The sequence below is a fragment of the Eulemur rufifrons genome, chromosome 8, assembly GCF_041146395.1.
Source record: "Eulemur rufifrons isolate Redbay chromosome 8, OSU_ERuf_1, whole genome shotgun sequence".
NCBI classification, from domain to species: domain Eukaryota; kingdom Metazoa; phylum Chordata; class Mammalia; order Primates; family Lemuridae; genus Eulemur; species Eulemur rufifrons.
The window spans coordinates 10,760,282-10,774,156 of record NC_090990.1 but is presented as its reverse complement, the minus strand read 5'-3'; the positions used below and the strand labels follow the sequence as shown (position 1 = coordinate 10,774,156).

The window sequence follows — 13,875 nt, the reverse complement described above, 5'->3', positions numbered from 1 at the left end:
GGACTCCGCTTAGTGTGCTCGCTTGGCTGGTGATGAGCAGACTTCTAACTGTACGAGGAATAACCAAGAAGACAAGGGAGCAGCCCTGGGGAGCTCCACCCAGAGCTCCCAGTGGCAGCTCATTCCAAATTGATGATCCAAACAAATCAGGCGACAGCAAACATCACCAGACAGCAAACATCACCAAACAGCAAACATCATCAAAATATCACTCAGGGAGCCACACCCGAGTCTCACACCAGCGGCCCGGGAGGGACTGCAGGGTGTGGCAGCGCTGCTGGTCAGTGAGTGACAGGCGTGGCCCCAGGATGAGCCAGGCACAAGCCCCCAGGATCAGGCCCTCATCCTGGGGCCAAGTATGGGCTGCGCTTAAAACAAGGCAAGGCAGGACCCTGGCAGCCTCGACCCCATGTTGTTCAAAGACCCAGCCTCCAAGGTGGCTGCGTCCATGCTGGCCACACCCTCAGCACAGCCAGGGCTCCGTGGGCACAAGTCCTGAGTACCAGTCCAAGGACAGGACCCGCCCCATTCTCACAGGTAGCAGCAGCCACAACTCAGCATCCACTGCAGTTGGGCCCCTTCCCCCCTTATCGGCCCTGGTGACACACGTCAGAGGCACAGGCCAGGGCCCAGCAGGGATCTTGGGCCCCCTCTGCTTCCTAACAAACTCTGTCCCATCCATCCCTGAGACACAGCGAGGAGCTGAGGGCAGTGCTGGAGAGGACATAAGAAGGGTCAGCAAACTGAGCCAGGCAGATGGCCCCACAGGCCGGGGACCATGAGCCACAAGACAGAGCCAGTACCTGAGTCTGCAGGGTGGCGGCATCCAGGACAGTGACCCGGGGCCCACAACTGGCCCACACAGCATCCTCCAGGCTCAGCAGGGTGCGGATGGGCCCTGGCCCCACAGTCAGGCACACGGGAGGGCTCTCCAGGTCCCACAGGACTCCTCCTGGAGGGGGAGGAAAGAGGCAGGTCAGGGCAGGAGTGGCAGGCAGGTCAGGCACCCGGGGCTCCCCCAGCCTCAGGAACAAGGGCCCATGGCAGTGAGCACAGATGGGCCCCACACACACCCTCTCGCCCTGCTGTGGCCTTTCCCCCTCCTCTGGCTGGAGGGTGGCTGCTCCCGTCTGCCTCTGACTCCACCATGTTCCACCCCATCAGCGGACTCTTAAATCCTTCCCTTCCTGCCCTCCCTCCCTCCTGCCCTTCCCTGCCCCCCTCTCATTCATTGATTCTGCACACACTTAGTAAGCACCTACTCCAAGCCAGGCCTCACGCTGGGTGCTGGAAGACCAGAATGAGTCAGATACTGGCCCTGCCCTCAAGGAAACCCCAGTAATCAGAGAAGCCAACAGGTTAATTAACAGGCACCCTGCAACGTGCCAAACACACATGAGCAGGCATGCGCAAGGGGCCTTGAGAACTGCTGAGATGGGAGGAACTAACTCTGCATGGGGGGAAATCAAGGGAGGCTTCTCAGAAGAGGCAGCATCCACACCGGACCCTGCCAGGCCAGTGTGACACGATGGAAAGTGTCCTGGATCTAGAGTCAAGAGACTTGAGGTCTAGCCCTGATTCTGCTACCAACTTACTAAGGACCTTAAGCATATCTCTCCCCTTCTCAAGGCTTCAGTTTCCCCACCTGTAAAATTGGGGGCGGGGTGGGGGTCTATTAATAAGGTTGTCTCTGAGGACTTTTCTCACCCTGTAGCTTATCCAGACTGAATCTTGATTTCTCGTGCATCTTCTCGCCTATTGCAAGGCACTTCTGTCAACTTTACCAAGATCTCTGATCTCTTTGCCAAGATCCCTCCCCTTCCAGAAACGTCCCTGCCAGCAGGTGCAGAAGGAGCACGCTCTGAGAGGCGATCAACTCCTCGTCTGCATCCCTGACGGTGAACCAGACCGAGGGCCCCGCCTGGCGCTGAGCAGGGTGCTTCCCCCCCCCACCCCTCCCCGCAGCGGCGCTCGGCTCACACGGCAGCCATCTCCCCGGGCTCCCAGCAGGGTGCACTGAGACTGGTCTTCCTCTGCAGTCACTCCTGATGCCACACAGAACCCCAGTGGCTGCCCTGTCTTGACAGGGTGCCAGGTAGGAGTGGGGCTGCGGAGGAAGCTAGGGAGGCAGCATGGAGCTGGCTGCTGGCTTGCAGGGCCCTGCTCCCCTGCGCCCTCCACCGGATCCCCGGAACGAGTACAGAGCCGCCCACCACAGACAGCCCCTCCCTCCGAGCCAGCTGCTGGGTGGCGTGATGGGGCACAGCCGTCTCCAGGGCTGGAGGGGCCCCAGGTACACGAGGGAAGCCTCCCGGTTTTCCTCCCCACAGATTCGCCTTGTGCCCTTCCTAAAACAGGCTGACTCCACGTTCAGCCAAGAATTTGGAGAAAAGGGACTCCCCCACCCCAAACCATCTTCCCAGCCCATGAGCAATTGTACGTGGGAAGCAGGCCAGGCCAGAGCAGTCTGCGGCCCCAGAGCTTCTGCACGAACTTGGACAGGGGCCTTCACCCCTCTGGGCCTCAGTTTTCCTCATCTGTACACTGGGCACGATAACCACACCCACACCGCTCCAGAGGTCGCAGGGAACCCGTGAAATGAGCACAGAATATTTAGCTGGGCACAGTCAGAAGCACTGACAGCTGCTGCGACATCCCCTTCTATATCTGCACACCAGGCACTCTTTTGATGAATTGTTTCCTTAACTCCCAACAAGCCTGTGTGGTAGATACTATTATTATCCCTGTTTATAACTGAGATGATTGAGACACAGTGAGTTTAAATAACTACCCTAATTTGCACTGCTAAAAAGGAGTCTGTGTTCATTGGCTCTTACCGTTTGATGTCATTTGCCACAACACAATGGTGTGTCAGGGCAGGTGTTGATTCCATGTAACCAATGTGACAACAGAGACCCAGAGAGCCGAGAGCTTGGGCAAGGCCACCCGAGGGGTGACGGGCCAGGTGGGATTTGAGCTCAGCTCTGTCTGGCTGTGGGCCCAGCCTCTGCTCCAACCCCTCTGCCCTCTGCCCTCTCAGGTTCCGAAAGAGCTCTGTGGCAGGGACCGGGGTCCGGGAGGAGTGCGTGGCCCGCACAGAGGCTGACCCCACCGAGGCCAGAGCAGAGAGCACGCAAGGCTCTGAGCGCCCCCCAGTGGCCGGGGCGAGTGGTGTTTGTGGCAGAAGCAGGAGCTCCAACTGCAGTGGCCAAGATGGGGGCTGGGACTCCACCCCAAAACTGGGAAGTGGAGGCTCTGCCCTGGGGGCTCAGCAGTGATGGCCACTGGAGCCCCTGCACCCTCCATCCTGGACAGAGCCCCGCCGTGGCTGCCGGGGGCGGGGGCAGGGGCCTGAAACCCCGGAGGGTCACATGGAGGCTGATCACCTCCTCCATTTGCTGGGAGTCTCCAGAAATCCTCTACATCCCGACTCCAGGACAGGACATGCTGTGATAAAATTTAATAATGTCGACACTGTTGTATCAAAAAGGACACTGGACAGGAGTCCCCGATTAGAGGCCCATGGTGAGATCCTGAACAAGAGGCTCCCCCTCGTGGGGACTCAGTTTTCCCATCTGCACGATGAGGGGACAGAACTTTGTCCTCTAAGGGTCTCCCCAGCCCCTACACAGCATGATTCTAAGATTCTAAACGCAATGGCTGTGAGCTCTGGGCGGGCTGAGCCTCCCCTGCCTGGCAGGGGCTCCATCCTCTCCACGCCCCCGTCCCATGTTCTGGAACACGTGCTCACATGCATGCTCCTGCCCCTGCGTGACAGCCCATTCGACTAGGCCTGGCACCAGCCCTCACAGCCAGCCAAAGGGGGACGAGGGCCCCGTCTCAGCAAAGACACCTTCAGGAGGCCACAGGGAAGACGGCCCCACTGGGCTCCCCCAGGGGTGCAGATTGCGAGCCAGAAAGGGACACAGAGAGAAAGCCATCGCGGCTGAGACGGGCCCGCGGGGCAGCCCCGCCTGGTGAGTAACAGCAGGTAGTGAGGGCAAGGGCGGCAGCTGCGGGACAGGGCCCAGTGCGGGTCACTGTGCTCCACGCTCTGCTGTAGGCACATTACTCCTCACAGCCACTCTGAGAGCTGGGCCGTCCTCACCCCGACTGCACAGGTCAGGAAACTGAGGCTCACAGAGGCAAAGCAACAGGCCCAACCTCTCACAGCTGGGACCCAGTCCCAGCCAGCCCGACCCCAGTTTCCCCTCCATCCATTATGTCCCCTGCCCCCCCCCGAGGGCAGGGCCCTGACCCCGTCCCCAGCGCCCACCCCAAGCCTGGCAATGCTCCTGTGTCGGCTCAGAGGCAGGGGCAATCCTGGGTAGCCCTGTGCAAGCACACGGGAGGGGACAGTGTCCACGCGGCTCAGCTCCAGGTCCCCGCACCCTGCTCTGCACCTGACACCTCATGGGCACTCAATACACACTCACCGAGCAAATGAATGAATGAATGCATGCATGCAGATAAGCAGAGGCTCCTGGGGGCAGCAGAGTGCCTGCCATGGCCACGCTGCTCTTGGCCTCAGTTTCCCCATCTGGAGGTTGGACTCCAAGTCCCCTCCAGCTCCGACAGTCTGTGACTCCGTGTGGCCTGGCCACCTTGGAGTCCTCACAGGTCAACTCTCAGTGACTGGTTCTGCAGGTTGTCCAGGACTTAAGTCCCCAGGTTGGTTTCTGCCTGTTTTGCTTACCATGCCTGGTCCTGCCCTTCTGCAACGAGCCAAAGCGTGGGCCAGGAAGGCCAGTTCTATCCAGTCGTGGCCTCAGCCGAGCCCAGGCAGGACAGTGAGCCTGTCACTGCAAACGCTGGCAAACACCCCACGCAGTACCCGCTCGGAGACGAAGATGGGGGGTCTGGATCATCCACGATCCCCAGACCCTCCACGCCACCGGGGCACCAGAGATGGGTTCTGAGGGGCACTGAGCCCGGGAGGTTGACCCAAGGGCAGCTCTGAGTTCTGGCTCTGCTGCTAGGATTACGTGGGGGTGTCGGAAGGGTATCCGAGGTCTCGGTGGATCTGGAGGAGAACAAGGCTGATGCGGCCCCACTGCTGCTCACGGGCCAACTGATGATTCCAGACCCGGCCACATGCAGGGCAGGTGAAAGGTGATGGGCAGGGATCCCACCCACCCCGCACTGTGCGGCAGGTCCTGGGAGCCTCGCTTCCTGCCCGGGCCACCTCTATTGGACACCATGGGGCAGGGGCGGCGAACCCTCTCTGAGGCCTCCCTGGCCACAGCCAAACCCAACGCCCAGGAGTGGGCTAAGGGGGAGAGTGTGACCACCAGAGTCACCTGCAGGGCCACTACCCCAGCCTCCCACCCAGCCTCCCTGCCTCCACTCCTGCACCCAGCCAGAGGGAGGGAGCCCAGAGCTCAGCCACTTCTAATGTCTCCCTACTTCCTGACACACTGAGACAAGCCCAAGGCCCTCATGACCAGCTCTGTTTGCCCCGGGCCATGCCTAGTACCACTTCCTCCTCCGACTGTCCGGCGCAATACGACCCTTTGTTGTCCCCCACCAGACCAACCGCTCTCCTGCCTCCAGGCTTTTGTATGGGCTGTTCTCTCTGCCAAGAACACTGTTCCCCCAACTCTTCACCTGCCTGGCCACTCCTCCTCCAGTCCTCAGCCTCAAGATCCCCCTCCTTGGAGAGGCTTTCACCATCCACCCCCGACACACCCAGGCAGCCAGGCTCTCACACGACACCCCACCCCTTTCCTTAGGAACCCCAGCGCGATGTGTGGTCTCATGCTTCCTGCTTGCTTACTTGCCTAACCTTGTCCCCCACAAGGGCAGGGGGCATGTCCATTTTGCTCAACACTGAATCCATGGTACATAGTAGGTGCTCAGTAAATATTTATTGGGCAAATGTTCACAAAGCAAGAAAGCTGGTGAGACATCTCAGCCTTTTCCTCCAGGCCCCTTGGCCTCAGCTCTGCTCAGAAAAGCCAAAGCCCCTCACGTCTGGAGAAGGCTATAGCCCAGGAGGCAGGAAACCTGGGTTCAGGTCTCAGCTCAGTCGTGGGACTCTGGACAGTCCATTGCCATCCAGAGAATGAGGGGATGGGCCCCAGTGCCTCTCCTGGTTCTGATAGCCTCTAACCCCAGGCTGAAAGCCAATGTGGAGACCCAAACCTCTCTTTATGGGTTCCCCCACAATCTGCATGTTGAAGTCTTCACCCCCAGTACTTCCAAATGTGATCTGATTTGGAACTAGGGTCCTTGCAGATGTAATTAATTAACACAACGTCATACTGGAACAAGGTGGGTCCCTAATCCAAAATGACTGGTGTCCTTGTGCAAAAGGGAAGTTTAGACACAGACACACATAGGGAGAATAACTTGTGCCGCCACAAGCCAAGGAACCACCGGACGCTGGGCGAGAGGCCTGGACCAGACCCTTCCCTGGCTCCTTCTGGGGGAGCAAGGCTCACCGACACCCGGACCCCAGACTCCCAGCCTCCAGAACGTGAGCTGCTAAATCTCCGTTGCTCATGGCACTCTGTCACGGCAGCCCCACCTCCTCCCGACCCCGGCTTCCACACAGATGAGTCGGGAACCCAGAGGGAAAGGGCCAAAGGCGACCGGAGCTGGGGCCAGGCGACAGCGCGCGGCAGGCCTCACGGTACCGGCAGGAGCCGGAGGGCAGGTGGTCCCTTCCAGCGGGTCTGAACCTGCTCAGATCTGAGCCCACAGTTACATTTGCACGCACGCTCTGCCTGACAGTGAGAGGGATTTTTTTCCCTCCCTCTTCCCCCTTTAATTAAAAACTATAAATGCCTTATCAAAAGCTAATTAAAAATACCAACACAGTGCCAAGTGGCAAAAAAAAAAAAAAAAAAATAGCTCAGTACAAATATCCGTTTATAACCCTGCAACAGGCAGTGATGACGCAGCAGTCAGCGGCGGGGGGAAGGGAGGAGAGAAGCGACACCGCTAGCCACAGCCCTGGCCCTTCAGGTTCCTCTGTCCCCTCTGGGGGGCCGGGGGTGGTGACGCTCTCCACCCTGCTCCCCTCACCAAACTGGGGGCTGCGCAAGCCGCCGGGGGCGAGCCTGCACACTCCGTGTGGCTGCAGACAAGCTGCATCCCGTCCCGTGGTCTCAGCATCACCGCCCCCGCAGCACGGGGAATTCTCAAGGGCTGCGGTGAGAATTAAGATAATGCGCGTGCATTAAGCACTTCACCCACTCCTGGGGCACGGCAGCCCGAACGCCGCTAGCCCTGCCCTCCCAACATGGCAATTTTGTGCCAGTGATGGCCCAATAAAACAACCAGACTGAAATGCTTAACTCCACTGAGCTGAGCCTTCATTGAGCTGCTGACTCCTCCACGGCCCGTGGGGTGGGGACACTCCCATCAGTCCCAGTTTGTAGACGAAGAGCCCAAGGCACAAGAAGGGAAGCCGCTCACCGAGGGACACAGCTGCTACCAGGGCAGAGCCTGAACAGGAAGCCACGTCTCTCCAGCCCCCAAGTCCCTCTCTGATCCATGGAGTCCCCTGCCAATGGGCTTCACCGCCTGCCTTGTAGCGAGCACCCTGTTCCAGCAGGGATTTGCGTACAGGGGGCCACGCAGGGAACCCCAGTGGGGCTCAGGGATCTCCAAACCCCTCCGGCACCGAGACCCCCCAGTCCTTTTCTGCACTGTCCCCTCAGCTGCCTCCTGCGACTCCCCTGGTAGAGGGCCTGGCACCCAGCTGGCACCCAATACTGCCTCCCAGCCGCCCAGCCCCGCAACCCCGGTCCTTACCACTGGCCCGAGGGTAGGCGGCGAGGGTCCCGTCCTGCAGGCCAGCAAGCAGGTGGAAGGGGCTGTGCCGCAGGCAGAGCACGGGCTGCAGGCCTGGACTCCTGCAGGTCGCCAGGCACTGGGTGCCGGTGTCCACGCTGCCGTAGAGCAGGATGCTGCGGGAGAGGTCCGAGAGCTGACCAGGACTCACTGAGCGCCCCCATCAGCTCACTGCCCCATACCCTCCTGGGGAGAGGGGGCCCAGGGGGCTTCTCCCTCTCGGCCAGGCCTTCCTGCTGTGTGGCCAAGCCATGGCTCCACCACGTGGGAGCTCACTTTTCCACGGATGGCTTTTCGAGGAGGGTACCCTCCCTGGCCTCTGTCATGAGAAGGACTCAGGGAGGCTCCTGAAGCAGGACGATAAAGGTGCCAAGGGAGCTGTTCTCAGAGTCACACAGACCCGAATCCAGACCTGTCACCTTGCAGCTGACCGCCCCTGGCATGCTGAGCCTCAGTCCCCTGCATGGATGGGATAATGACGCCCACCTCCCCGCCATAAAGGAAGAGGGTGTGACACATGCTACCTGCATGCACCTTGCAAGTGTGATGCCATGTGAAGAGAAGCCAGGCACGAAAGGCCACAGTGTGTGAGACGTACATAGTGTACAAGTCCATTTATATGAAATGTCCGAACAGACAAATCCAGAGAGACAGAAAGCAGATTAGTGGTTTCTGGGGGATAGACAGGAGAGGAATGGGGGCTGATTACTAAATGGGTATGGGTTTCTTTGGGGGGTAATGAGAATGTTCTGGAAGACCCCTCCTAAGTCCAGGCCTGGACTTCACAGAGCATGGGGCAGCTCCACGTGGGTTCTATGTAACGTTAGCTGTGCTCCTCGCTCAGCTTCCTGCGCGGGAAACAGGAGGAAGCGGCTTGCACGTCACAGTGGGGCTGCTCTGAGGCTGAGGCCCTGACCTGGGGAGCAGCACACAGTAGGTGCTCAGGGAACACGCTTTCTCCTCCTTTCCTCCTCTCTAGGAGCTCAGGGAGGACGGGACACGGCAATGCCAGGTCCACGGGCTCTCTGGGGGGCGCCGCCCATCTCAAGGTCGTCATTAATCTTCACTTCACCTCCCGATGCACGGGACGAGTATTTCCTCACCCTTCCCACCAGGCTCCTCTGCTGACCCGGCAGGCCACAGACCGTGGGCCTTCTCACTGCCGGGCCGCGTGCTGCTGACTCACCAGCTCTGGGCATGTCCCACAGAGGGCAGCCCCGTCTGCCAGAGTGACCTCATAACCAGGAACGCCCTGGAACCCTCACCCTGCCCAGCAAGGGGAACTGAGGCCGCGGACGGGTGGACACTCAATGAGCTGAATGAACAGAAGGCTTCACGTGGCCTATGTGTCACAGGACGCTCACAACAGCCCTGCATGGGGGGGACTCAGATCCCACTTTATAGACAAGAAACTGAGGCTCAGAGAGGTTAAATGGTGTGCCTGAGGACACACAGCAAGGCGCGAGGAAGCTGAGATTCAGGCCTGGATCCGGGTGAACCACACGGCCTGGGAGGGGACTGCAGTGCAAGCTGCTCCTGATGCTCCGGCTGCCACAGGGGGCGGCTCTGGCCCCACCTTCCTGGGGTCACCCAGCAGGGGGCAGAGAATGTTGGTGGGCGACAGGCAGATGGGGACAGCCCCACCCGGCCCACCTGGCCCTGCACAGACCACTCTCCCCCGCATCCCAGGCCCCTCACCTGCCATCCTGGAGCCCCAGGCAGATGGTCGGATGCGCCGCGGCCGAGGGGTCAGCAGCTGCCCGGCTCTCGTCTCCGCTCTCCGCCTCCTCCTCCGGCTCTGGGATGTACTCCATGCAGAGCACGGGGGCTGCCAGCGGGAAGGACTTGACGGTGCGGGGCGAGGGCCGGTTCAGGGAGAAAATCTCCACCTGGCCCCCGGCGCCCTCCTGCCCGCCCCCGACCTGGGAGCAGAGACCCAGAGAGGCCGTCAGGCAGGAACCACGGAGCAGAGGTGGCGCTCAGCCCCTGCCTTCCCAGGGACCCCGTCCCTCAAGAGGAGGTCCCCTCTCCTCCCTACAGACGTCCTGCGGTCACGAAGGTCACTCGTCCCCACGTGCCATGACAACAAATTAGCATCAGGGCCCAAAGGAAATCCAGTAAGGAGCTCAGGTGGACTAGATACACAGTTTTCTATTTCCCCCTCTGCAGGGTGTGTTTCAACCAATATATGCTCAACATCTACTCTATCCCTTCAAGATACCTTCTCTGCCTGGACCACGGTTTTACCCTGTGTCTAGCACACGATATGCAGCATGTGTTAGGCTGGCTGGGTGGATGGCTGGATGCATGGAAGGGTGGGTGGGTGGACAGCTGGATGGACGGAAGGAGGGACAGGGGAACAAATGATGGATGGATGAATGGATGTGCGGGTGGACGGATGTGTTAGATAGTGGGGCAACGAGGAACAAATCACTCTCAGAAGGGGAACACTGCTGAAAGGGCACAATCATCATCACAAGGAGCCTGGGGACACCTCGTGAGTCATGGCAGGCTGTGCCAGGAAGCCCGGGGGTAGAAAGGTGGCTGGAATCTCTGCCTGAGTAGGGTGCCGGCCAGCCTGGTCCCTGACTCCAGCAGGGAGACCCTGTGCCCACGGCCCTGAGCACGGGTCCTGCTCATTTCCTTCCCAGCGCTCTGGCCACCTGCAAGAGCCGTGCTCTCTTATTCGCTCCCTGGTTTTCTGCTGCCCCAGGTGAGGCTGCACCTCCCAGCGCCAAGCATAGCGCCTGGCACCAGAGGGTCCTCGGAGGACCCTGCTGCACGAAGCTGCACAACATGGGGCCCAGCAGGCAGCCGGCTGTCCCAGTGCCCCTCCCAGGTGCTGCTCCCCCTGCTCCTGTCCTGCGGCTGGAATCCCAGGCTGGGCGCGGGGGTGACTCACCCAGAGATAGCCCTGTGGAAGGGAGGTGCTGACTGCCGAGAAGCCCAGCAGGGGACAGTTGACAGGACTGTGGACCAGGGCCCCGAGCTGCAGAGACAGAAGAGGCATGTGGGTTTAATCATCAAGGTGCTGAGATGCCCGCACTTGGCAGATTCCTGGGCCCTATCCAGCCCCCGAATGAGAACCCCTGAGGGTGGGGGCTAAGAAAGCGTCATGTTTCACAGGGTCCCCAGGCAGCTCCTACACACTCACATTTGATCATCACGCTCCTGGAACCTTCCATGGAGAAGGGGCCTGAGTGATGCTCTGTATCAGCCCAGGGTGTGTGAAGCTGGTACGGTTTGTTGAAATTCATCAATGCCCACCCCCCTTATTTTACAGACGGGGAAATGAGGTCCACAGTGCACAGGTGACTCCCCAGGCCGCAGGGCAGGTGAGTGGCAGGGAGGCCCACAGGGCTGGGTGGCTGGTGCAGGTCGTGCACAGAGGCCAGGGGCTCTGCCTGCAGCCACCAGCCGCCTCTCCTGCTGAAGCCGCTGCCCCAGCCCCACGCTGGTGGCACCTCAGCAGCCCATTTCCTGAGCCAGGCCTGGCCGGTCTGTCTCTCTGGCCGGGACAGCAACGTGAGGAAATGGCCTGGCCCTCTCATGGGCCACACCGAAGGGGAAGGGGACAGTGGGGACAGCTCCTGCCGAGCAAGGAACACAGTGGCCACCAGCCCTTTCCCAGGCAGGTGCTGCCCTCTGCTGGCACTGCAGGCCCCCGCTGGCCACGCACCCCTGAAATATTCCTACAAAATTTCTAACAGCCAGATGTGAGCGTGCCCTAAGAGGTCACCTCATCCAGCCTCATTTAGCCGTAGGCCAACTTGAAGCTGGGGGCAGGGGTGTGACTGGCTGGAGGTCACACAGAGTGAGGGGCAGGGTCAGGGCTAGAACTCAAACCTTCAGTGCCTGGCCCGGTGCTCCTTCCACTCTGGATTCTGCCACGAGCCAGGCTGCAGGCCGAGGCCTCGGCACTCGGGGCCCCACCGCTGTCCACTGGGAACGTGGGTCCCCATGCCCAGAGCAGGTGGCTTCTCTAAGCCCGGCCCCTAGGCTCCCTGCCTTCTCTGCTCCTTGGTGGCCACAGGGAGCTAGGGGTGCTCACCCTGGCTCAGACATCTCCATGGCAACTCCATGGCCCCGAAGTCAGCTGGATCAACAGAGCTGGGTCTAACATGATGGCGAAAACTCAGATTTCTCCTTACCCGGGAAAGCCCCGGCCCTAAAAGTCTTGCTCATGCCAGGAAGCCGACTTCTGGAAAATCCAGGCACCCCGTGCAGGGGAGAGGAGGGGAGTGCAGTGAAGGGAAGCAGGCTTTGGACACAGCCAACCTGGACGCCAGCCCCAGCTCAGCAGTTACCAGCCGGCTGGTCCCAAGCAAATCATGTCCTCCCCTGTGACGCAGAGACCCTGGCATCTTGTCAGGAGGCGACCGGACGGGGAAGATACAGAGCAGCTAAGGCTCACCGAGGGCTGCCTATGGGATGTTCTAGCACTTTACACGCACGAACTCACGCAATCATCAGAGCAACTCGATGGGGCGGGGCTGCCACAGTGAGAAAATGGGAAGTTCTGGCTAAGAGGCCAGGAAGGTCAGGACGGAGGCCGCAGACCCTGGGCAGGTCTGGGCTACAGTCCCGCAGTCCCCCAAGGTGCTCGAGTTGCACACCCCTCAGAGCGGGCAGTACCCCACCCCTGTCTCCAAGGCCCCGTCCCCAAGGCCCTGACCGCAGGCAAGCTCTGAGACTGACCTCGGCCCGACAGAGGAATGGGCCTGTGCTGAGCAGCAGATACCTGCTCCTGCCTCCTGCCCCTGACACCTCGTTCCTTGAGGGACAGAACCCGATACATCCTCGTGCAGCTGGGACACGAGCACTGATCTCATCTATACTGGGAAAGGAGTTGGAGCTGGCAACTCCCTCGGCCCAGTCCAAGCCCTCCCCAACAAACAGGCCAGCCGGAGCCAGAGCATCTGCCCCAGGATGGCCTGGGAAACGTGGCGGGCTGGGAAGGGGCCCAGGGGCCCACGCTCACATCTGCTTCTGCAGTCCCTGGGCGGGGCGCTGGTACTCCAAGGCCCTGATTCATCTGGCTGCCAGCACAGGGCTGATGGGGCACATCTGGCTGGGCTGGGGTGGGGGTGTGGGCAGAGCGGGAAGGGCGTCTCAGGGCCCGGCAAGTGGCCCAGGAGCAGCCCTGAGGCCCCTTAGCCATGGACATTCCCTCACGGCTGCCTCAGGTAGCACGGGGGCTCCCAAGAGACATGGGCAGCAGGCCTGGTGGGGACCGAGGATGCTTCTGGCCTATGTGATCCTGGGCCCCGAGAGCTCCAAACGAGGAGATTCATGGCCCCTTGTCCCCAGGTCTGCGGTGGCAGATGCTCCCCACCTGGGTCAGGGTTTCTGCCAGGGAGGCCCTGGGGGCAGCAGCCTGTCTGTGAGTCCACCGCCTGTACTCCCAGGAAATCAGGGCCCTCGGGGAGACCGGAGAATCCAATCCCCACCACCAAAGTCACCCAGGGTCAGCCTTCTCCATGGGATGCAGAGGCCAGGTGAGTTGCAGGTGCATAGGACCCTAATGATCCCTGCTCCACGGACTCTGGTCTCCACTCCAAGGCCACAAAGCCCACGGTAGCCCCCCATTTTATGCACCCCGTCTGTCACCAGTTCAGCCAGCCCTACCCCAACACACATCCCCAATGTGTCCCCCCCACTGCCCCACTGCCTCCCCCAGGGCCAGTACTAGGGTGATGGGACAAGATTGTACCTATCCCTGAACCCACTAACCGTGTGGCCCCACCTATGTATCTACCGCATGGTATCACTGATTTCGTTATGACACACAACACTCTCGTCTGTTTCCTTTTGTTCGCAGAGTTTGTTCTGTCTCTACCACTAAATTGAAAGCTACATGAGGGCTGTATGTCTTAGGCACCACTGTATTCCCAGTGTCTAGCACACAGTAGGGACTCAAAAGTTATATGCCTAATGGACAAATGAATCAACGAGTGAGCAACTGAACTTACATCCCAAGGCTCCATACTTTCAGCTGTTTAGATCCCCCATCTACAGCCCGATCCGCACGTCTGCTGGGGCTTATTGACCTGGGCCTGGGTCCCAAGCTGGCTC

General features: G+C 60.3%; 1 protein-coding gene across 5 annotated transcripts in view; it reads right to left on the bottom strand.

The window, feature by feature from the left end:
• The window catches only part of ARHGEF10L (Rho guanine nucleotide exchange factor 10 like), a 105,323-nt gene that overhangs the window by 27,456 nt on the left and 63,992 nt on the right, over window positions 1–13,875 (bottom strand). For all 5 annotated transcript variants that reach the window (XM_069479410.1, XM_069479412.1, XM_069479411.1 and 2 more), the window contains 4 exons: window positions 10,703–10,789; window positions 9,499–9,722; window positions 7,762–7,916; window positions 804–952 (listed from right to left, as the gene is read on the bottom strand). In XM_069479410.1, the coding sequence (XP_069335511.1) occupies window positions 804–952; window positions 7,762–7,916; window positions 9,499–9,722; window positions 10,703–10,789 (615 nt within the window). The remainder of the gene's footprint in view (window positions 1–803; window positions 953–7,761; window positions 7,917–9,498; window positions 9,723–10,702; window positions 10,790–13,875) is intronic.